This window comes from Mytilus trossulus, chromosome 1 (assembly GCF_036588685.1).
Source record: "Mytilus trossulus isolate FHL-02 chromosome 1, PNRI_Mtr1.1.1.hap1, whole genome shotgun sequence".
In the NCBI taxonomy this organism is placed as follows: domain Eukaryota; kingdom Metazoa; phylum Mollusca; class Bivalvia; order Mytilida; family Mytilidae; genus Mytilus; species Mytilus trossulus.
Genome location: NC_086373.1, coordinates 30,023,454 through 30,048,175, shown reverse-complemented (window position 1 = coordinate 30,048,175; position 24,722 = coordinate 30,023,454). Strand labels below are relative to the sequence as shown.

Genomic DNA, 24,722 nt, shown 5'->3' with positions numbered 1-24,722 from the left:
CATTAACATTCACTCTCATTAACTTGAAAATATTACTTTTAAATGCAGACAGGCCGCAAATCAACTGTTTGTGACATTTGTTTACTTCCAAAATTGTTTCTGCTATTCGCGCACTTTACTTAAACATGCGCATGCGAACCGGAAGCGGATATTTGGGGCCATGGAGGGAGAGTCTTTCTGTGCAAGCATTCAAGACATTGACATCCTCTCTATTCTAAAGTGGCAAACAGTCAGTCAGACTGATGGGTGTGACTGTTGAGACAATAACACCAGGAGATGGTATAGCAAACATAAAATTTTCACTTGAAAGCCCTTTTAATGCAAATACATTCTATGTCAGCAGTATAAATTGGTCATCAGACTCATTTAGAGGGGCTCTGTTAAGGGATTTGTAGATTCTGATTATTTTTATTTCCAAAAATGGTCCCAAGGAGCTGGTTATCGTCAAATATGAAAATTTGGTGTTGAGACCAGCGATTGCATCAGATAGATATTTTGTATAACAGTGGTGTGTTTGACTGTTCATAAAAGGGGGCGTATCCCGAATATTTCCTCAGGTCTACATGAAGATTGATATGTTTTAATTCACCTTATCACTATTTGTCCGCCATTACTGGATATCACACAGGTTCCCGTAAAATTTTGACGACATAAAACAAAATATCTGATGCCACAATGGAAAAGTGATTTTTGTATGCGTCAAAAGTTCAAGCAGCCAGCCAATAAGGCTAATAGCGATAAGGTTTATTGTTGTAACCACCATCCTGTCCCCTTTTCATTGAATGTGACTTATCCAATAAGTTTTCGCTGCATTTTTATTATATCAGTTATCAGACAAATAGAACTAGTGGAGATGGATTTCAGACCTGCTTACCCTTTCGGGGCACCTGAAATCATCCCTAGTGGTTTTTTTTTTGACGGGTGCTGTTGTGTTTTGTTAATCAGTTTTCTTTTTTAATGGTTATTTTTTAGCTTGGCATTGTCAATCTATTACTGACATGCAAGTTCGAAATCCATTTAAAATTTATAGGATTCTTTTCCACTTTTGCCCTTTTCAGTCAGGCGTCAAACGGTCATTTTCAGCTACAGTTAGCCCCAAATTAGTTAAAAATTTATTGTGATTTGTCAGAGGTCTTACATTATTATCCTTACCGTCATTTTGGGGGGAAATTTAACATTTTTCATCGTCATAAAGAATGCGTACATTTTTTCGTCATGTACCAAATATTACCGTTAACTTCATTTGTCAAGATTTTTTACCGTTATTCGTCATGAAGGTACCCCACTTACCACCCTCTTATAACAGCACTGCCAAAGTTAGCAGAGGAACTTGATTACTTAAAATGGTCCATCATTGTCCACATGATATATTTTTTTAAATATGGTCCGTAAATTGTCTAATTTATCACAGGCACTTGTCTCAGAAAAATTTCCTATATACATGTACCTTAACTAATGTAACACAAGGAGCTAATAATTAACTCACATTTTAAAAAAAATGTCAGATTGCAAACATTCATTTTATGCCGATTTTTCTATTGTCAACCAAACTAAAACGCGGAAAGGGATTAATATAAGTTGCAAAACTTGTTTCCCAATCCACTATAAATAAATATGCTTAAACTAAACTAAAACTTGTTATGCCTTTAATCTAAGAATTACAATATACACCAATGGACCAATGGACAAACATACATTTGGTAAAATGTATCATTCATCATGTTCATTGTAAGAAGTAGACTTTTTTTATATCATTTACATAAGGAATCTGTATCATTGTATAATAAATAACAGTACCAGTATTTAAAAGTATATTTGGTATGTCATATATGTTGATTGAATCATTCATTGTAAAAAAGGTATCACCTTTCAGAATCATTTATAGGTTTATATCTATGGTAGATTTACTGTTTTAGAATGTAGATTGTCATGGTCAGTGAGCTTTCATACGAGTTATCGTTCTTTGTATAGTTTTCTTCAATGTTATGTTCCGATATTGTTTTGTGATTAGAATTTGAAAAAGAACGAAAATAATTGTTGATGAGAGAACGGTTTGTTTATATTGTGCCTCAGCCTACCAAGAAATGTGAGCTAGCTTCCCTAGAACTGTAAGAAGTATATATGAGCATGACAGAAAATTACTAAATTATTTACAACAATTGATATGTTGATTCACTGTTATAAATGAAGTAACACATGAAACATTTATCATTAGTACCTTAATTCATTGTAAGAAATACACAGTGTGGCAATAAGTATTCGTCAATTGAGATTTTTCGCTATATATTGTATATAAATCTACATTTTTTTCAAAAAATATTTTGGGTCATTTTTTGTTTGATTTTGAGCAACTTGGTACCAATAGAAGCAGAATTGCCACAGGTTTATTTGTTTATTTGGTTATAATTTTTTGTGGATCATTTTCATTTTTTCACAAGATGATCATGAACACAAATATTATTTTCTGTTCAGAAATTCGCTATATATATATATACATGTACATGTAATGTATGTTCAACCAAATTAAATTATAGAAAATTATTGTATGTGTTCACATCAAGAGAAAACAAAAACACCTGAAGACAAAACTAGTACCAAATAATCAAACATACTTTAGACAATTTTACGTCTTTTAAGACCTTGCTGATATAAATTCAACCATAAATGCCCTCAAAATATAATTTTTTAAAGATGTGTGTTTATATAAGATATATAGCAAAAAAATGCAGGTGACAAATACTTTTGGCCAGGTACTGTACATGTATCACATAAGTTAATGTAAGTGGATACTAAACTTGGTCAATTTCACTAATGCGCCTCAAATAGAGGAACTCAAAAGTTGTGTGTTAATAAAAATTCTTTGTGTAGTGATATATTGGAAATGTTTCTATTGTTGTCAAGTGACTGATCTTAACCATTTATGTTGAGAAACATAGAATATTTGTATAAAAAAACTATGGAGCTATTAAATATGTTTAAAGTATTATATTTTAAAGAACTTATTGCGTTAAAAAACGACTTTAACCACAAGGACCCTCATCAGGAAAGGATTTTCATGGTAATTTATCGGTACAGAAAAATTGATATCACTTTGTACCCTGAAAATTTAACCACATATATGAACATGTTTCTGCTTTGAAATGAGCCATCCTACATGTACATGTCTAAGTAAACGATATAGACTGAGCTACAGGAAAAAAACATGACCATTACCACCTATGGAAAATCAATTAAGGATATTGACCTAACTAAAAAAATGTTCTTAATTAAAGATGCAAATTTTTGGAAGAAGAATTTTTCTTTTTTTTTTATCTTAAAATATGTTATAGTCTTTTAAATTAGACCAAATTTGAAAGGAGCATTTTTGTTTTGTAAACCTATGTCTTGAATTGATCCCTTTTGAAAATCGACTACAAGTATAAATAACATATATTTGACTCATATTAGCAGGATAACAGTAAAAGAAATGATACTACAAAATGAATTGACATGGGGAAAATGTAGGTGCCAAAAGTATTCACAGCATTCTCATTTTGTCGTCATCTAAAAGAAAAATAGCCATTTTTGTCAAAGGGGAAGTCAAGTGCTGTCCCTTTGATTTATTTCACATTATTGTTTATGAGTTATGTCCCTTGGTTTTGTGGGAAATACCCAAATGAAGCCAAAATTTCAGTTAATTTTGCAGCAATTTGATTTGGGCTTTTACAATCACTTATCTCATTTTAAATTTGGATATTATGATAGGAAAACATGTAGTCCAATACATTTTAACTCGACATATTCATGTATTTCATATTTTTTATGCTTGATGTGAATGTTTCTTCACTGTATGTCAACCGTTTAGAAATATTTAAACTAGTGACATCATTGATGTTATACATAGAGTTTTATTGATAGCTTTTTATAAAAACATTGTATGATTATAAATTTCTGCCTTTCAGGTGCCACATATCCAAAGAAGGATCAGACTGTAGTGGTTCACTATGTAGGTATGTTTTTGTCACTAAGATTTAGTATGGTGGTGGATGCAATCCTTTTCTAAAAATTGCACTGTTAGCCACTAGTCCGATGCAGCAGACTAGTAAATATTGACTCAGAATACTGAAATTTTTTCATATAGGGACAAATTTTGATATTTTGTTTCCGGACTAGTAGATGAAAAAGTGTTCTGTGCAGACTGGCCTGGCCTAAAATTACATGTTAGTTAATTTGGAAACTTACCTTGGAATTTATTGCATAGCTAAATAAACAGATGTGTGTCTTTTAACTGTTATCATCAGTTTATATCAAGTTTATTATAAAAAGTATAAAAGGCATTTATTACAATGGTTGCCAGACATAAGGCAAAGGCTAGAACAATGGGTTTGAGATATGCATTACCGAACCAAATGACAAGTACAAAAGTCAACATCATATATTTAAAGTCATAAGAAACGAGTGACCGGCAAAAAATAATGTTCTTCCAATTCTTGAACCAATGCATACAAACATCACAAACTTAGTCTTCTGTGCTCGAATTTATCATATTTTTCGTGTTAATTTCGTATAATTGTCAATTTTTTTTTCAATCGGTCAGTGTTGTTGTGAAAATATGGCAGGTAATTAAAGTTCGTGTTTTGAAGCCGAAGTTTAACGATTGTCACCTGTTTGTCAACAATTGACGAAAAATAAACAAAAAGCATGGAAATTGAGCACGTGTTTAACATGTAAATTCAGATAATAGTTTATTTTAAGGACATCCATGCGTATTGTGGTCACCGGATTTTTACGAGATGGGTCACACTGAGGTCACCTTGCATACGGAAAATATGTCGGGGGAATTGCTTGCTGGAAGGAAGCTATTCAAATAAAGTAAACTTCTTCTAAATATGAATAAATTAAAGAATTTTCTTCAGAAAAAAGTATATGTACATAAGTTTTATAATGAAAACTATCAATTGAGTTATAAAAATCATATGCATTATTTTTTTTTATTTGAGGTTTCTTATGACTTTAAGTGTAAATGTAAAGGACTGCTAAAAAGAGTGGTCCAGTTCTGAAAAATGAAAACACACTACACTTGATTTCTATTTACCTGTACATAACATAAGACTTAAAGTACTTTGAAAGGATAACAGGTATTAGCAAAAGTTTGGTCCAATTCATAATTTGGGTTGTGACTATTTTATTTATATTTCCTACAGGAACGTTGACAAACGGGAATAAGTTTGATTCATCAAGAGACAGAGGATCACCATTTAAATTTAAACTTGGTAAAGGGGATGTTATAAGAGGTAAGCATTCAGTTTATAATGACTCTATTATTATTATAGATTGGTTGAAATCATTTGCAACAATTTGAAAAAAATCCAATTTCATTTGTGCTGTTAATGTATCTTTTGAGCCATTTTAAAATGACAAATCACTTTCGTTTAGAAAACGCAAAGGTTCAGTCAGAGGACAACTGGCAAGAGTTGAAGAGATACAATGTATATTTTCGTTGAGTTTATGTGCAAGTTAAAAGATCACATGAAGAAAAACTGAAAGTACAATTTTAATTTCAAAATGAATAATTTTGAGTATCATTGGCATTTAACTAGATTGGGTTATCTCCCTTTATGAGGTAATTCACCATTTCAACCATTTTTTGTTTGTTTTAGGTGTAATACCACCATTGATTTTTCCCTATTAGTCTTTGTTAAATTGGCACTTTTAAAAAAATTATTTACCTTTATTTCAATCAAAGAAATACTTTGCATGTATAAAGTTTAATCCTTTCCAGTGCTACAGTGAAAATTTCACACTACATTTCATTGCATATAAGAAAGTCACCATCACCAGAAGTAAACAACCCAATTTTACACTGTTATATTACTGCTTTGGTAACTATTTAACCTTAACGTTCCAAAATATTTTTATAAGACCATCAAATAAAAAAAGAATGATACTTTCAGACACCCAACATACATGATAATGACTCAGACAAATTTAAGTGCATTGAAATGCAGGGTTAATTTTCTACAACTGTCTAATTCAAGGGAATATTTTTTTAGGCCTACTTTCGTATACAACCAGATGTGACGTACCATGATTTGGTGGTATAACACCTTTAATCTTAGTCTGTAAATCTAATTTGTGCTATTTTATTGTAGGTTGGGATGAGGGAGTCGCAAAGGTATGTACCAGCACATGTGCAAATCAAATCAGGGGCGGATCCAGACAATTCAAAAAGGGGGTTTCCCAACCCAGTGTATAGGGGGGGGGGGGTTCCAACTGTATGCTCCCATTCAAATGCATTGATTGTCCAAAAAAAAGGGGGGAGTTCCAACCCCAGAACCCCCCCTGGATCCGCCAATGCAAATTTAGACGAAATCAAGTGATTTGTAGGGTTATCAAGAGGCCTCCTTGTCGGCACATTTACTGCTATTCAGACAGTAGATTTATTTTTAAGAACATTTTTTAGGCTTTGGTGTATTGCTAACAGGACTTGTAAGAACTACACAAAAATCAGTAAAATCAACCCCCAAAGAAGAAAGAAACTGTTAGTGAGGTATTTTTCTATATCTTGCATTGCAACCTATTGTAAAGTTGCCAAGACTGGAATGTTTGATTTGTTTATTCACTTCTGATATATAAAGTTTATTTCTCCTCAAACTCCTCAAAAGATTCGCAATCACTACTAGGTTTAGGATAAGTAATCCTGTCATATAACCAAGAATATAAGACAGTTAAACTCAAACCATTTTTCTTTGTTTGCCATCTATTTGTTTATATATTTTTTTTTATTATAATTGTGCTCTATCCAAAAATTGACATACTTTAAAGCTAAAGCTCCAGCCTTTCCAGGTATTGATTAAATTTATGATTTGTCTGAAGGGAATTCAGCACAGTTCTGTGATGCAAACTGACAGTAAAGTGATTTTTATTGGAAATATTTTTTTATGACAAAAAGTTGTGTTTATCACAAACAAACAATGATAATATATTTATATATGTTTCAGATGAGTGTAGGAGAAAAAGCCACATTGACATGTAGCCCTGATTATGCATATTTTATTATATATGTTTCTGATGAGTGTAGGAGAGAAAGCCACATTGACATGTAGCCCTGATTATGCATATTTTATTATATATGTTTCTGATGAGTGTAGGAGAGAAAGCCACATTGACATGTAGCCCTGATTATGCATATTTTATTATATATGTTTCAGATGAGTGTAGGAGAGAAAGCCACATTGACCTGTAGCCCTGATTATGCATATGGAAGTAAAGGCTACCCAGGAGTATATCCTTTTTAACAAATATATATTCCCTGTAAACTAGATACTTGAATAGGTGACAATGATATTTTGGCAGGGTCTAATACATGAGCTTATAAAAATAGTTGTGTCTGTGTTCTGCTGCAGTAGGATACATCTCTTGATTTAAAAAAAAAGTAAAATAACAAAAATATTGAACTTCAAGGATTTTTTAAACCAAAAGTCCCTAAGCAAATGGCAAAACCAAAAGCTTAAATACATCAAAGGAATAGACAAAATCTGTAATATTCCTGACTTAAAATCACTTACACCTTGTTTAGAAAGTAATAACAATCTACAACTCACCAGACAATCTTCAATGAACATTTGAGGCTCATTTGGCATGGTTTTAAAGGGTATATAATACAGTAGCAAAGGCAGATGTTATATGTCTTTTTATGCACAACTCTGCTGATGACAAGCACCTGAATTTCCAGGAAATCAAACCAATGAACTTGAGAGTATTCTAAAAACAAAAAACCATACAATTGCATGTTATATATTTTTGCAAGCATATGTCTTATGTTTTGCATGAAATTATGATGACTTACAATATCTTTATTAAACAGACACAGGCAGTTGTATTAAAACAATTATTCCTATATTCTTTTATATTAAGTCATATTGAGAAAAGTGCCAGTGTAAACAGATTTAAAATAGAAGATAACAATTTGTTTCAATTTGTAAATGTTTTAATCAACATGATCAACAGATGGCAAATATTAGAGAATTTTTCTTAACATTTCATACTATACCACCAAATTCCACTTTGATATTTGAAGTTGAACTTTTAAACATCCAGTGATCTCATCAAGAATTGCCATACAGGACATGCAGAGAGGAAGTGTTTTACATCTTCAACTTGCAAAATAGCAGCCAATGAATGAATTATTCCAGTTGTCTCTGATATTGATTATTACAGAAACATTAGAGTTGATTAAGTGTCTCTTCTTATATTAAAATACTGACATTCATTACTTCTGCCTACCGGTATACACCTTTCTAGAAAGTCATTCCTGAAAAACCTGAATTTGACTTCATATTTATTCAAGGTCATTCAATGCTGTATTTTGTGATATTTTTTACACAACTACATTACTTAGTGTGAGATTATAATGAATGTGAAATTGCATGGATTGTTTTCAACTATCTTGTTTAAATGTTACAAAATAAGATTGTTAGTCTCTTTCATTTTCAAATGGTCCAAAATTTTGAAGCAAGTAAATTTTATGGGGTAAAAAAAGGATAGGAAAAAAACAAAAAAACAATCCAATTAAAATTATTTAAATTGGTACCAAACACCTTGATTTAGTTGAATAGGCTTGTTTAATTTTCATCAAAAAATTTGACAAATACTTATTTTGACCCTTTCACAAAAACTTGAACTACACACTTTATCAAAAAAAATGTCATTAGATGTATAGCAGTTTGACAAATGCTACTTTTGATCATTAAGAAGCTTAACATTTCTTTAATCATAGAATGTGATTAAAAGGTTCACCTGATTTTTTATAGAGTTATCTCCCTGTAGTTTTATGTTCCACCATTGTCCTCAAAGTAATTCTTTATTCTTTATATTGATGATTTTTTAATGCTATGCTATTTGATATTTTTATCATGCTTACATGGAAGGTTTAAATTATAATTAATTTGTAACGAATGTATATGTCTTTTTCTCAACTCCTCTTTTCTTATGTTAAAAAGTCTTTTATTGATATTTATTGCATTTGAAACATCTTCATTTGGAGTAGCCACTGGCTGGTTACCAATATTTCATACACTTTCTAGGTGTTTATTATATATACACACCACATAGTGCAGTGAGATCCATTCAATGCCTGTTTCAGGCAATATATGTCTACTGATATTATATATTCTGAGGCATAATATTTATAAAAATGGTGAGTGTGTGTGTTTTTATAATGTTCTGGGTTTGTTTTTTTTAATATTTGAACCACTCGTATCAATTTTGTTTCTGGGGTAGAGATGGGAAAAATTAAAAACTAATCCCCATAACCACTAGTTGGTTAGTTATATTTCAACCCATTTCTTCCAGAGTATTATGAGTACACAAAAAATAGTGCAGTGATGTGTATTTACTTTAATTCGTATCATATTCATGCTCATGTCATGCAATTGATTAATAATGTATGCTTAGTTATCCAAGTTACAAAGTTGTGTGTGTGTGTGTAATTGTATTATCGAGAAAACCAAATTATTAAAAGTTGCATAGGTCGTGGTAACTGACGCAATCTGTCATACTTACAGTATTATGGACAAAGGGAAATAACTCATGTAGAAATTAGCTTAAATAAGCCTCTTGCATTTATTATTCCTCAAATTAAAGCAACCTCTTTCCCCTTTTCAATACTCACAAGTTTTCTAATTGTATTATACCATACAACAGAGTAGAAAAGTGATCCCAAGTCATGTTGTTTGCATGCTATTCTTAAACCAGTTTTGTTTTAGTAAAGGTTAAGGTTTTTGATGAATAATATTTACAGTTTTCAAAAAGTTGGAATATGAGAAGTATCATTATTTAAATATTGAATTTACTGTAGATTCAGAAATAAACATTGTTAGTTGCTTAGAATAGAGTCAAAGAAATTTGAAAAAGCTGACACTCACTATATTTATTTATATTGATTTTTACATGATTTTGAAAGCATTTCTCCTGAGGAGGTAATACTTTCTTCGCTTTTTGGGGCTTAATAATTCAATAAAGAACTTGTTATAGTTGAATTCAGTCCTCCTTTTTAATATCTTTAAGGCCTACTTTAAGTGCCATAATCATGAATGAGGTTTTTATATGTAATTATTGCCAATAATTTATTTGTAAGACATTTTAAAGGTTGAAGGGAAATAAATATTTAGGGAACCATCTGATAATGCAAATAATTATCCAGAATAGCATTAGTGCTAAAAGTAGATAATTTAAGGTTGTTTAAATCCTTATTGCACATTTAACGTGTTCTATTATGCTTTCTTTATATCATTGTTTATGATCAAATCTTTATTATGTTTTATTATATGCTTGTTTTATAATACAATAAATGTATTCAAATGAATCAGACTGGATTTCTACTTTCCCAAAAAAATAATTATTTAAAAGAAGGAGTGCACCAATCTCATAGATGTCCAAGGAATACTGGAAAAAAAATTTAAACAGTCTAATCTGGGAAAAAATCTCTTAGAAAAATTCATAATTGGACCAATTGTTGAATGACTTCAATCACTGGTGCCTGTCTTGGAATAATCCAATACTTGCATTGAAATGTGAGCATTTCCTTCTTGTTTAATAAATAAAAGGAGGTGTGATATGAGTGCCATATTTTGTTCCTGTTGTGCAACTAAGGAATTCAATAATATGTTGTTATGATGGTATGATACTAAACGGGAAGGATTGTGCCTGATATTCATATGATGAACATAATCTTTCAGTCAGTTTAATTGAAGTCTGGAGCTGGCATGTCAGTTAACTGCTAGTAGTCTGTCGTTATTTATGTATTATTGTCATTTTGTTTATTTTCTTTGGTTAAATCTTCTGACACCAGACTCAGACTTCTCTTGAACCGAATTTTAATGTGTATTGTTATGTGTTTACTTTTCTACATTGACTAGAGGTATAGGGGAGGGTTGAGATCTCATAAACATGTTTAACCCAGCCGCATTTTTGAGCATGTCACAAGTCAGGAGCCTCTGATCTTTGTTAATCTTGTATTATTTAAATCTTAGTTTCTTGTGTACAATTTGGAGTTTAGTATGGCGTTCATTATCACTGAACTAGTATATATTTTAGGAGCCAGCTATTAAAAGGACGCCTCTGGGTGGAGAAATTTCTCGCTGCATTGAAGACCTGTTGGTGACCTTCTGCTGCTGTCTGTTCTATGGTCGGGTTGTTGTCTCTTTGACATATTCCCCATTTCCATTCTCAATTTCATGATCAATTCATTTATGGTCTTTAGTCCAAATATATTTATCCACAAAGTAATGGTATTGTTGATTATAGCAATCATAGCTCTGATTGTAGTATCTAACAGTGCTAACTTTTATCAAGAAATTTTTACATTATTATGCATTATCAGAGACATATAATACAATATATGTATTATATGTCTCTGGCATTATTATGCATTACAATGGTATTTATGATTCTGGATGGGGTTTACAGAATGATGAACAACAATGGACAAAAATTGCAGAAGGACAAAAAAGGAAGCAAAGGATTATGTGTCGATCCTGGTAGAGTCTTCCTGTGCACTTAGCTGGGTTCATATTCATTATATAAAATAAGTTTCTAGTCCACTGGATATGCATTTGATTTGCCACTGACTTAAAACAAACCGTAGAGTCTTCCTGTGCACTGAGCTGGGTTCATATTCATTATATAAAATAATGATCCAGTCCACTGGATATACATTTGATTTGCTACTGACTTAAAACAAACCGTAGAGTGTTCCTGTGCACTGTTAGCTGGGTTCATATTCATTATATAAAATAAGGATCTAGTCCACTGGATATACATTTGATTTGCCACTGACGTAAAACAAACCATGTATAGTATCATCATCAAATCATCATCATCTATTTATCAGTGTACACAATTTCAATCCGGATTTCTTTAATGGCTTTATTTAAAACTACTAGTACAATGCCACTGCTGTTTAAGTTTTCTCTCCGAGGGTACCACCAGTACAGTAGTCAGCACTTCTGAGTTGATATGAATTATTATTGATTTGCATGGTCTTAATTTTGTATAAACTGTTTATCAAACTTTTAAAGTTTCGTTCATCAAAGCTCTCCAACTTTGTACTTAATTTGGCCTTTTAATTTTTGTCGCGCCTTCGACTTTTTACTAAAAAGCAAAATATAGCGATCCTACATTCCGTCGTCGGCGGCTGCGTCTACAAACATTTACTCTGTGGTTAAAGTTTTGAAATTTTAATAACTTTCTGAAACTATCCTGGATTTGTACCAAACTTGGACAGCGGCTTGTTTATGATCATAAGATAATATTCAGAAGTAAATTAATTAAAAAAAAATATGTTTAAAGGCAGTACTCATAGGTACTTGTCCCAGATCCCCGGTATATAGGGGGGAAAAATTCTGAGACAAGTGCCTGTACAAATACTGCCCAATTTTCTGAATATAAACCTTCTTTTAAAGCCAAAAAAGCGACATCAATCATTGCCCACTTAAACCATACGCGGTTTAACTTTTTTTGGTATATTGCATGACTACATATAGTTCAACAAGTGGGGCCATATTTTTAATCTGATGAGGTTCATTTGTAGGAAGTATGCCCGTGAACATCATTACTGCCAGGATTTAACTCATCCTACTTAGTGGTTTTGGAAGAGAAAATGTTTTTTTTTTGTTTTTTTTTTATAAAGTTATGACAAGCGACGGACACCAAATGATAGCAGAGGCTTACATAGCTGTTAAAAAACGGGTTAGATGAACCAGAGCCGGAAATATAATACTTGCTAACATGGAGATGTTTTAAATTATTAATGCCAATGAAACAACTATCTACCAGTGCCTGAAGGTTGGAGATTTTAATATAATCAGGTCCCCATACGGTTTTCAACAATGAGCTAATATGACCTGTAATATATAAGCGGAGTTAAACATGTTTTCGGGCACCTGGACCTTACCCTGATCTGAAACAGTAGTGAAATATAAAAACAAATTTAAAATCAAACCAAAACGGATTGACTCATAAGGTCGGTTCTCGAAAGAAAGACAAAGGTGCCCAAGTAACGATCTAAGAGTAGTCGCAGCTGCTGAAAGCTAGCTAAAAATCTTGTTTCACTTAACCAAGAATTCCAAAAATCAATTATAAACCAATACACATACAACGGATTTAGTGTAAAGACTTCATAAGCACCATGAGAAAAGCATGCAATGTCAACAAATAAGTATGGACAGGGTGCAGGAACAAAAGTGCCCATGGAATAACGGATAGTACGTAGTGAAACAGAGATGTTTTCCGCTCTTTGGTCTGGTTGTTGTCTCTTTTACACATTACCCATTTCCATTCTCAATTTTATTGGATATGCATTAAGATAATAATGAATAAAATCAACTAATGCTGATAAAGACAATACTCAAAGATCTTACTACAAATAAAAACGATAACCTCTAACGTAGGTCGTTTGCAAGTGTACGTGCTCTATAAACAACATCAAGGTAAATATAAGGATGTGAAATACAGTTGGTTATCATAGTTCTCCAGACACAGACAAACTACAAAAAATTCTTTGTTTCTTTGAAATATTTTTAGCTAACAAAATCCCGGAAGTAACAAATTTACAGGTCTAAACATTGGGTTGATGTTTAGACGAGTTGTATATACTAAAAAATATTGACACCGTGGCATAACATCGTGGCCACAAGTTAAAATTTGTTTTCTGTTTAGTATTAAATTTATATTAAGATTCATTTTGTAACATCTTGTGATCAATTTGATTTGGCAATCGCCAATGGCAGTCAGCAGGGTTAAAGAACATCAGTTGTTCGACCTGTTAGTCAAATGCGTTTTGTTAAAATATACTTTTTCACTTTTTTGGTCTTTTGGAAAATGTTGTTTGTGCTGTTTTAGACCCTTCTACAACGAAATTTGTTTTACATGCACACGTATAAAAATTGCGGTTTTTATCCAACGCAATCATAGGTTTGAACGTAGTTTTCAATTTAGACTCGTATATATATATTAGGTTCTTCGAAATCAAAAACTTTGCATCAGGCCCGGACATTGCGAACCAGTTGTTGAAATATGTAAATACCACAAGACGAATCCGAAGGAAGATCACTGTTAAAAGAAGAAAATAACCAATTAAGAGAGGAAAACATGTCTCTTTTGTCTCAATCTGTTATCGCGTTTGAAACGGAATAAACCAATAAAAAAAGGAAAATTATTTCTGTCTATAAACGATTTATTTAAATTCAACTCCTTAAAAATGGTAAATGTTTGCAGTATGTCGAGAGAAATTTCATTATTCAAATAAAAACTTATCAGCAAGGTAACGATAGGTGTTATTAACTATATATCTATTAAGCGAAAAAAAACCACCATCTTTTACAATTGATCTGGCCATCAACTCTGACTTATAAAAATAAGATATATAAGTATGTTACAAAGGGTGCAATGGGTGGCAATATGCATACACGTCGTTAATCTTTTTAAAGTTTGAGTTGCAGCAAACACATGATTTTCTGTTTGATACGATTGTGTGAAAGTGTAGTGAACAGAGTCGAAAAGTCGTTACCGCCACTCAAATTTAAAGGACATTTTAATGAACGCTATTTTTTTTTCTAAACCATCATCAAATAGTTTTATAACACTACAATACAAATTAATTCAATTATGTCAAATGTTTTGTTACGAATTCCTTAATTGTAGCCCGGGAACTAGTTAATTAGGCAGAAATATTAATGACAGTAACCTTTAAAGCAACCAACATGACTGAATCAGTGACACTTTATGGATTTTTTTTGTAGCCAAATGTTTAGACGAGTAGATCATTGTAGATGTATAAAAGACGTTTATTTCTTTTTTAAATACAAGTGAAAGAAAAAAGAAACCTACAGCTGCGGGGGTGTTGTCAATGTGGGAGTAATCATTATAAACAAGCAAATATTAAAAAGAATAATAAAAATACAATTAACATGGTGTGTTTATGTTAGGATAAATAATAGAACATTTTCATCTACTAGTTATACAAATAAGAACGCGTGTAACAACGTCACATTCGCACTACAATGATTGATATATAAGACCTAAAGGCATGATGTTCTAACTGGGATTTCAAAAGACAATTACTCGATTCAGTGACGAATCGTTCCCGTGATTGATGACAAAAAACATTAAGTAATTTTCGGTAGTCATTCAATATCATAGAAACTAACATGGCGACAGGACATCTTCTTTTGATTGTCTTTTCCATTTGCATCGTACCAGCACTGCAACAAGCATGGAATCCACCATCTAACGCACAGCCTTCATGGCAGAACCCTGCTCCCGCCCCACAACAAGTACAAGCACAACCTGTACAGCCTGCACAACCAACCTGGAACCAGCCTGCTCAGCAACCAGGCCCGCAACCATGGGGCGCTGCTCAACCTGCAGCTAACGCATCGCCTGCAGCTCAAACCTCAGTATGGAACCAGCAAACGCAGGCACAGCCACAACCTCAGCCACAACCGGCAACTGGGAACACAGCAACAGAGTCTAAAACTTCACAAAAAGGATCAGGTGTTGGTGTACGGATGCTGCCAATAAAACCCGGAGATGGTATGTCATCTGCTTTATTCAAAATATACAAATTGTGAACAAATTATTCAGAATACGATTACCATTTTAAAATATCATTTCTTCTTTGGATTTTTTCTATGATAAATGCTTGGCAATTATGTAATCAATAACAACATAGCTTACAAAATCAAAACTGCTCGTTATTTTTGTGCTCAAATTTAGCGATCATAATATGTATGAAGTTTTCAGTGAATTAACACTAATGGCATCAACATTAATTACTAATATTTGTATATATATATATGTATGTATAAATTACGATTATAAACAGTACGACATATTAGAAAAGAGAAAATTAAATGGAAAAAATGTGAATTGTGCAATTATGTTTGTAAATTGTAATATGAATTAAATATACTTTAAGGAAAAACTTTTCCAAGTATGGGCCAGAACGTAACAGTTCATTATACGGGTAAGACAATATTACTGTTGTATGTTTGAATGTTAAAATAAATGTAATAAGGGACAGCCTTGACGCACCCTCTTTTAAATATTGTAAATATGTTTGCTGTCACAGTTTGAATTTTTCTTTTTTGAGACTGATAAAAAGTTGGTGTATCGTTTTCTTCAAATTTATAATGATATATCTATCGTTTATGAAAATTAAGATGTTAACATGTATAAGGAAATAGAACGAGTGCGTCTAGGCATAGTGTGAATAATGTTCATTCATTTCTTAAAACAAATGTTTTTTGTATACCAATACACAATCATTCACCGGTAAACTGTATAAACCTGTCCATATTTAGGATAAACATGTCAATACGTAAAATAAACTGTGATTATTGACCCACTATGTTACAAATCATCAGTGTTGGCAATAAATAAAAAAAGAAGAACGTGACCATTGTCAACGACCACAAATTGTCTTCATTGATCTTATTTTTATATTTTAAAATGTTTTTTTTACAAAACATGACATAGAGAGAAAACAAGGAGAAAAAGCATAAAAAATTTGCAAGGGTTCCGCGGAACCGAGCGTGTCGCCTTCTTTTGCTTAGTTCGGTAAAAATCCAGGATAGTTTATGAATCTAATAGATGTTTTGAAAACTTTAACTGCAGACTTTATGTAATGTAAACTGAAAGATGAACTAAGTGCGTTTATATGTCAAATACGGAAAACAGGAAATAAATTTTAACAAAACTTCCTTCTAAATATTAGCTTTTGGTCATAAACAAGCTTCTGTCACAGTTTGGTACAAACCCAGGATAGTTTAAGAAAGTTATTCAAATTTAAATTTTTTACCACAGAGTGGATGCATAACTGGCAGAAAAAAACCAAGTCCATTTATAAGTAAAATACGGATAAACAGGATTTTTAAAAAAATTACTTCTGGATACTATCTTATGATCATAAACAAGCTTCAGTTCTAGTTTGATAGAAATCCAGGATAGGAAAGTTATTAAAATTGAAAAAAAAACACTTTTAAATATAAGACGTGTCCTGAACCAATCCAATTAACCATGCAGAGGCTTAATTGATCCGTATTGGTACATATGAATGTTTGATTGATTGAATCTCGTCATAGAATAGCATTAAATGATTATAATTACATGTCTAGTCTATTATCATTTGATACACCTGGTGTTTCGGTTTAGGCTTTAGGCCAAGGCATTCCTCATCAGGTACCCCTAATCCGTATTTTTAAAGTCTAGTTTTAATGATTGTATACATTAGATACTGAATAATATTACTGCGTAAATGTAATGTTAACTGGCAGAAAAACTAAGTCCATTTATAAGTAAAATACGGAAAAACAGGATTTTTTTTTTACAAAATTCTGGATACTATCTCATGATCATAAACAAGCTTCTGTCCAAGTTTTGTATCTACATCCTGGATAGTTCAAGAAAGTTATTACAATTTCAAAAACTTTAACCACAGAGTGAATATTTGTTGAAGTATGAAAATGTCTTCAACACACATATTTTTAATAAATATTGAATTAAACAGTTACTTAAAAATATTTGCTTATTTGCAAAAAATATCAAAATAACCCATTATTTTACAAATGTTTTAATGATAGCTTTATAATCCTGTGATGATAGCATTGTTACAAGGTAATTTGACGTGAAAAGTTTGTTCAAACCACAAAAATCCATCTTAACCAGTTGTCAAATATGTAGAAAAACATGTTAATTGTTATGCTTGTTTGTTATATATGTGTTTTATAACAGATCGACATATACAATGATTTATGTCAGCGGGTACAACATTGTTACATGTTAAGATGTACTTTCAATGATAAAAGTGTATCAAGATGCTCCCTTACGGACAATTTTAGTGAAACGATAACATATGATACAAGAAACCCTATAAAACTCTACAAAAACAACAAATTAAAAAAAAATCCATATTATTATAAAATGGTCTTGTTTTTGCGGTCTTATAAAACGTCATTATAGTAGATGATCATAATTTCACGATTGTGTCCTAGTTTTAAACCGTTTCACTAAATAATCTATGCATGATAGATATTAAAAGTATATAGTTATACAGAAAAAGAAATTAAACATCACTGACAGTTATTCAGACATGATTTAAACAGCAGACCAGCTCAAGATAGTTTATCACTATATTTCAATATGTATACGTTATTGAACCTCAAGTTATGTCTTAAGCAAAAAGAGAATATATGGCACATTGTGATACAAGTAACACAATAACATTATATAAGTTAATGTGTGAAGAAGAAGGAAAAAAAAACGTCAGTGTGTATAATAAGACTCTAATTTTATGCTAACGTTATAGCAAATGTTAATGATTTATTCGGACCCTTAATTGGAATAAAAACTTCTTTTCAAGTTTTTAAAATGCGAATTCACTATCTATTCCAAAATGCATTTTGGTATCACAAACATCTAGTCAAAAGAATAATCTGCTCAGTATCTTCAATTGGCTGATTTCTAATAAATGACTTTCTATGGCACCTTAAAATATTCATGGTCTATTGACAACTTTATTATTACAGGTAAATTGTATTCAAATGGTCAACAATTTGATTCCTCCTTGGAACGAAATGAGCCATTTACATTCACACTGGGAGTAGGACAAGTGATAAGAGGTAAGCTTCTGTTTTAGACGTTTTTTATTTATCAAGAATTTAATTTTGGATGTAACGCGTCTTCTGATAGGCTGACGTTATTTTGTTATGAGCGTATAGACATAATTTAGTCATGTGACCGTGACGTCATCAACGTTTTTTCATGGTTTTTATACGGTCTAAAATGGAATTTAGAATTAAATTATAAGAAATGTCTGTAATATTTTTTCTGTCCATTCGAAATAACATAAAAAATGAGGTTAAAAATAACCCGCTACGCGCGTTATTCAATGTGCACCAAATTTTTTATGTTATGTCTTCATAGACAGAAAAAATATTACAGTCATTCCTTAATAAAAAAAAAAGATTCGGTCAAAGTTTATAATACAATCTATGAAGGTTTAAACAAAAAAATACTATATTTCAAAACTGTGTAAGGGTCATGATTGGGTTTACAGACTAGATTATGAATGTGACTATATTCCCAGGCTAATAGCGTATGCTACCAACATATTTATGGTATTGTATCTTTCCATTTTTTTTCAGGCTGGGACATTGCCGTAGCACATGTAAGTATATATATTTTTTTGCTATCAAATATATGATTAAGTGCATCACAAACAGATATATAGGAATGTAAACGTGTTATATGGCCTGCCTAAAACTCAGTCTATTTATCAATAGAGCATGGAAACAAGTATAAAAAATTATCAACTTCTTACTATGATTAATCTCGAAGCAGTTTCTGTCATTGTTTTATAAAATTTCATATATGCAAATTTTACTTGTAACTGCGAAAAAAATCAGTCAAAACCACCAAAACCTTTTTTTGATTGCATCAGATTTTATTTCTTAAAAAATTAGAAAAAAAGACCTCAGACAATATGAAATATTAACAAAGATTTTGATGACTTACAAAACTTTAACCACAGACTGTATGAGGATCTAAAAGGGGTTCACAGAATAAAGAATAATAGAACAATATCAGGGGGAAATAAATGAGAAAAAGTTATCAAAGGTACCAGAATTATAATTTGAATTTAGTACGTCAGACGCGCGTTTCGTCTACATAAGACTCATCAGAAAAATAGACATAAAAACCCAAATAATTGAAAATAATGTTGTGATAAAACTTGGATGAGAAAATAATGGACGAACTATTTAAAGAATAGAAGAAAAAACGACCTTAACTATTGAAAGGATACAGAAATGAAAATCCCTAGCCAGACCCTCCAGTATTTTGTTATTCACTGTCGTTTAGCATTTAAATACTGAAAAATTACAAATTATATTTTCAAATATTGCTCTGAATACCGTCTTTCTACGACAAAATATTAGATGCGCGATACAAATCCAAAAATATCCAGAGGTCAACATAATACGGTGTTCATCAAAAGTCTGGGGTCTCTTTAAAGTATAAGTTAATTGCTATAAATCGACCAAGTTAAAAAGAGATTTGTTTTTCAAATGACTATTATCTGAAATTGGATAAGGGGGTTCAGAGGCTTCTTCATGTAGGAGGGGTCGTATTTATTTTTCTTTTTCAATCTTTTTTTTAAACTGAACTAATTTTTGTGTCACTTTTGTCATCACAAAACTGCTTTTCGAGTACAAAACCCGTTCGGCTGCCCGTATTTGATGCATTGAAAACAACAAAGGTTTGTAAGGACTCCATTTTAACAACAATCTCTGTTTAAGTTGAACTATATTTTGAGGTTTGATATTTTAAATCACGTTTTTTTATTCATATAAAGCACTTAGTACGAAACGATTCTTTCAAATCTTGCACATAATTTGATGATAAATCGCCTGTGATTAAGAACTGACTTTTAGTACACATAAAACTATCAATCAAAATACAGAAGACGGAGGGAGCAATGGAACGCGGAAAGTGTATTGTTGGATATTGGTTATTAATTAGCTAATACACTGTATGTGTAACGTAAACTTTTATTTTTTGTAGTTGACACTAGGGCAAAAAGCACGATTTACTGTTGGACCTGAATATGCATACGGAGAACAGGGAATACAAGGATATCCTTTTTAATAACAAATTACTACTAACAATTATCACGACTAGTTCTACCCTTAGGGTATTTGTCTGATTCATTCCTGGCCATTTTTTCCTTTAGATAGTTGTCTAGTTCATTCCTGAGAACTCTATCCTTAAGTTGATTGTCAGATTCATTCGTGATGGTTCTATCATTCAGGTTTTACCGATTTCTTCCTGATGGTTGTATCCTTCGTGTAGTTATCTTATACATGTAATTCATTCCTTATAGTTCTATCTTACCGATTTTTGTCTGGTTTATTCCTGATGATTTTATCCTTCATGCAGTTGTATGATTCATGCCTAATTGTTCTATCTTGTCGGTTTCACTGATTCATTCCTGATGGTTCGATCCTTCGTGCAGTTATCGTATAATTCATTCCTTATAGTTCTATCTTACCGATTTTTGTCTGGTTTATTCTTGATGATTTTATCCTTCATGCAGTTGTCTGATTCATGCCTACTGGTTCTATCTTGTCGGTTTGACTGATTCGTGCCTAATGGTTCTATCTTGTCAGTTTGACTGATTCATGCCTAATGGTTCTATCATGTCGGTTTGACTGATTCATTCTTGATGGTTCTATCCTTCGTGTAGTTATTTAACTCATTCTTAATAGTTTTATCCTGTCGATTTTTGTCTGGTTCATTCCTGATGGTCTTATCTTTTATGTAGTTGTCTGATTCATGCCTGATGGTTATATCCTGTCGGTTTGACGGTTCATTCCTCATGGCTCTATCCTTCATCTTATTTAGTAATTCATTCCTAGTGGTTATATTCTTCATATTTATCTGATTCAATCCATATGGTTACATCTATAAGATAGTCATTTTATTAATTCCTGATGATTATATCCTACATGTTGTAGTCTGATTCATTCCTAGTGATTCTATCTTTCAAGTTTGCATGTTTCTTCCCTGATGATTCTATTATTTAGATTGAGCTTGTTCTTTCCTGATCGATTTTTTAGTAGGTTTGTCCGATTCATTGCTAATGATTCTATCCTTCAGGTTGTTGTGTGATTCATTCCTGGTAGTTCTTTCCATAAGTAGTTGTTTGGTATATTCCTGGCGGTTATACATGTATCCGTAGGTAGTTGTCTAATTCATTCTTTATGGTTCTATCATTCAGGTTGTTGTGTGATACATTTCTGATGGTTCTTTCCATTGGAAGTGGTCTGGTACATTCTTGGTGGCTCTTTCCCTAGATATTTGTCTGAAACATTCATAATGGCTCTGTTGATGGGTAATTGTCTGATTAATTCCTGATGGTTTAAAACATAGGTTGTTGTCTTGTCCCTTCCTGATGGTTTTATCCTTCATGTTTATATATCTATGGATAGAACCCTCACGAACGAATCAGAGCACTTTGATTCAATTCATATGGTCTCTCTTAAGATAGGTGTTTAATTCATTCCTGATGGTTCTATCCTTCAGGTTGATGTCTGATCCATTCTTGCTGGGTTCATTTTTAAGAGATTTATGGGATTCATTCCGGATGATACTATCATTCAGGTTTTTCTGATTCAATTCATATGATTACATCTTTAAGATAGGTGTTTAGTTTATTTCTGATTGTTCTATCCTTCAAGTTGCTGTCTGATTCATCCTTCAGGTTTGTCTAATGCAATCCACATAGTTATATCTTTAAGATAGTTGTCTGATTCATTCCTTATGGTTCTATCCAAAGTGCCCTGGTTCATTCGTGATGTTTCCTTCCATCGGGATATAGTTGTGTAATTCATTCCGGGTGGGTTTATCCATAGGTAGTTGTTTGATTCAATGTCCCATACCTAGTTAGAAACATGTTGGTTGTTAACAAAAAGTTCGTTTCTATGCATGTTGGCGTTTGTTTTTGTTGCACCTCAGTGTTCCTGTTGTTCCCTTGTTTTCCTCTTATGGCTGATGTGTTTCCATTGGTTTTAATTTGTAAGCCAGATTTTGTTTCTCTCAATCGATGTATGACTTTTGAACACCGAATTACTACTGTTGCATTAAGTCTTTCATGTTCAACTCTTCGTGTTGTTGTTTGCTTCGATTTTTAAATGCTTGGTCTGTTACATCTTTCAATAAATTATCTGATTAATTTCTAATAGTAACTTGGTCTATAAATAGTTCTGAAACTAAGGATTATTCCAAGTTTGAAAAACAGAACTTAAAAAAGATAGACGTAGAACGTTGAAAATTATGAACTCGAAAAACTCACTCCAGTTTATAAAAGAAAATTATTAGACAATTTTATTGTCAATACATGAAAAGAAATGTCCATGTCTAAACTATCGACGTTCCTTTAGATGTGAAAAGAGAAAGTATTTTTTTTTTACTAATGTCAAAATTCCTTAACTGTTATCACAACTATACCACCAAAATCAATACTCGTATTTGATGTTGAGCTACTATCCATCCAGTGAAGAGGAACTTGAGAGTAAAGATATCTACTGATCTACTACTGAACTATAGAGAACTGTTTACTACAAAGGACACTTGAACTATGTACAAAATGTATTTGTTAAATAAACTATTTTTGATTATATAAGCGAGTTGTACATTGGATACATTTTGTGACTTTACTTTGACATGCTATCTTAACCATATGGTAACCCGTGTTTGTTTTTTCCTCAACCGATTTATGAATTTCGAACAGCGGTATACTACTGTAGCCTTAATTTATTGGCCATTGATGCTTGTATATTTCTATTTGTATATGTCTATTTTCCCCATCTATTTTCACGAATAGTCATTGGTATTTGATAATTACATAGTGCTGTCCAATATTTTGGTAATTCCTTGAATCCTTACAAGTACTATCTATATGTCATTCATTCAACACTTATGCCTTTCTGAATGCAAAATACACGAATGAATTAAACCATGAATCCCATGACCATGGGCAACACTGAAATATGCAAACAATTTAGAACTATGGATTCAATATACTAGTATTCATTTTTGGAACCTTATTATTTATAATGGATTACGTTGTTTTTAAATTTTAACCATGACTGATTATTGTGTTTAAAAAAGTCTATGGTCTTGCATGGAAAACTTGATGAATTTATGAAACCTGAAAATAAAAGAATTTATGGTATTACTGAATATTATTAAGGCCACATTTAGCAAGGTTTAGCTAGCATTAAACCAGGTTCAAATAAACTCATCATATATACCAGGATTAAATTGTGTGTGTATGCCAGACTTCAAAAAGACTCGTCAGTGACGCTCGAAAAAAGGTTAAAAAGGCCATATTAAATACAAAGCTGCAGAGCATTGAGGACCGAAATTCCTAAAAGTTTTGCCTAATACAGCTAGGATAATAAATTCCTGGAGTAGAAAATCCTTATTATTTGAAAAATTCAAAGGTTTTGTAAACAGTTTATTTATAAATATGACAATATCAATGAAAATTGATGTCAGCACAGAATGCTGACTTCTGGGCTGGTGATACCTTCGGGCAATCAACTATTTTCTCATTAGAAAATGCCTGTACCAAGTCAGGAATATGATAGTTGTTATTCATTCGTTTGATGTGTTTGTGCTTTTGATTTTGCCATTTGACTAAGGACTTTCCGTTTTGAATTATCCTCGGAGTTAATTATTTTTAGTGATTTTACTTTTTAGTTGATATTTTAGTCTGGGAACGCAGTCAAATAGGGATTTACTAGCTATATTAGCTACAAGAATCTTAACGTTTTTTTATATCGATTTCTTCCAATTTGTAGATAAAAATGTTTTTAACTGTTTGTTCTATACTATTGTATTATTTTCGTACGCAAACAAAACAATTATGTATGTATCTGACCCATACAGGAGCCTGTAATTCAGTGGTTGTCATCAATTGCTGTCTGCAATTATATGCATACCATTGTTTTTCTCTTTTGAATTGGTTCCCACTTTGTTGTCCCAATGTCTTTTTCATTGCTTACTTTAAAGTATTAGTTTTGCTCATTGTTCAAAGTTATAGTTATAAAAAGAGAGGAATATTCAAACTCACAAGTCGAAAAAGAACTGATAATACCATGGCAAATACTAAAAGCAAT

General features: G+C 31.9%; 3 protein-coding genes across 7 annotated transcripts in view; 2 read left to right on the top strand and 1 right to left on the bottom strand.

The window, feature by feature from the left end:
* Positions 1 to 174, bottom strand: part of LOC134721130 (mediator of DNA damage checkpoint protein 1-like) — a 57,415-nt gene extending 57,241 nt beyond the window's left edge. For 3 of the 4 annotated variants that reach the window (XM_063583898.1, XM_063583927.1, XM_063583916.1), the window contains exon 1: positions 1 to 153. The gene's annotated coding sequence lies outside the window, so the exon portion shown is untranslated. The other variant, XM_063583908.1, reaches the window with a different exon arrangement.
* LOC134721142 (peptidyl-prolyl cis-trans isomerase FKBP1A-like) lies at positions 127 to 10,345 on the top strand. 2 transcript variants are annotated; one of them, XM_063583941.1, is made up of 6 exons: positions 128 to 279; positions 3,942 to 3,989; positions 5,184 to 5,273; positions 6,132 to 6,154; positions 7,191 to 7,264; positions 8,028 to 10,345. In XM_063583941.1, the coding sequence occupies exons 1-6, from the start codon at positions 243 to 245 to the stop codon at positions 8,080 to 8,082; spliced, it is 327 nt and encodes a 108-aa protein (XP_063440011.1). In that variant the 5' UTR covers positions 128 to 242; the 3' UTR covers positions 8,083 to 10,345. The 2 variants fall into 2 exon arrangements, with proteins under 2 accessions (XP_063440021.1, XP_063440011.1); XM_063583951.1 differs by lacking the exons at positions 7,191 to 7,264; positions 8,028 to 10,345 and adding an exon at positions 6,981 to 7,095 and having other exon boundaries at positions 127 to 279.
* Positions 10,346 to 15,032: 4,687 nt separating this feature from the next.
* Positions 15,033 to 23,221, top strand: LOC134721123 (uncharacterized). The gene is made up of 6 exons (XM_063583885.1): positions 15,033 to 15,573; positions 15,959 to 16,006; positions 18,567 to 18,659; positions 19,185 to 19,207; positions 20,602 to 20,673; positions 23,040 to 23,221. The coding sequence occupies exons 1-6, from the start codon at positions 15,189 to 15,191 to the stop codon at positions 23,094 to 23,096; spliced, it is 678 nt and encodes a 225-aa protein (XP_063439955.1). The 5' UTR covers positions 15,033 to 15,188; the 3' UTR covers positions 23,097 to 23,221.
* The last annotated feature ends 1,501 nt before the right edge of the window (positions 23,222 to 24,722 follow it).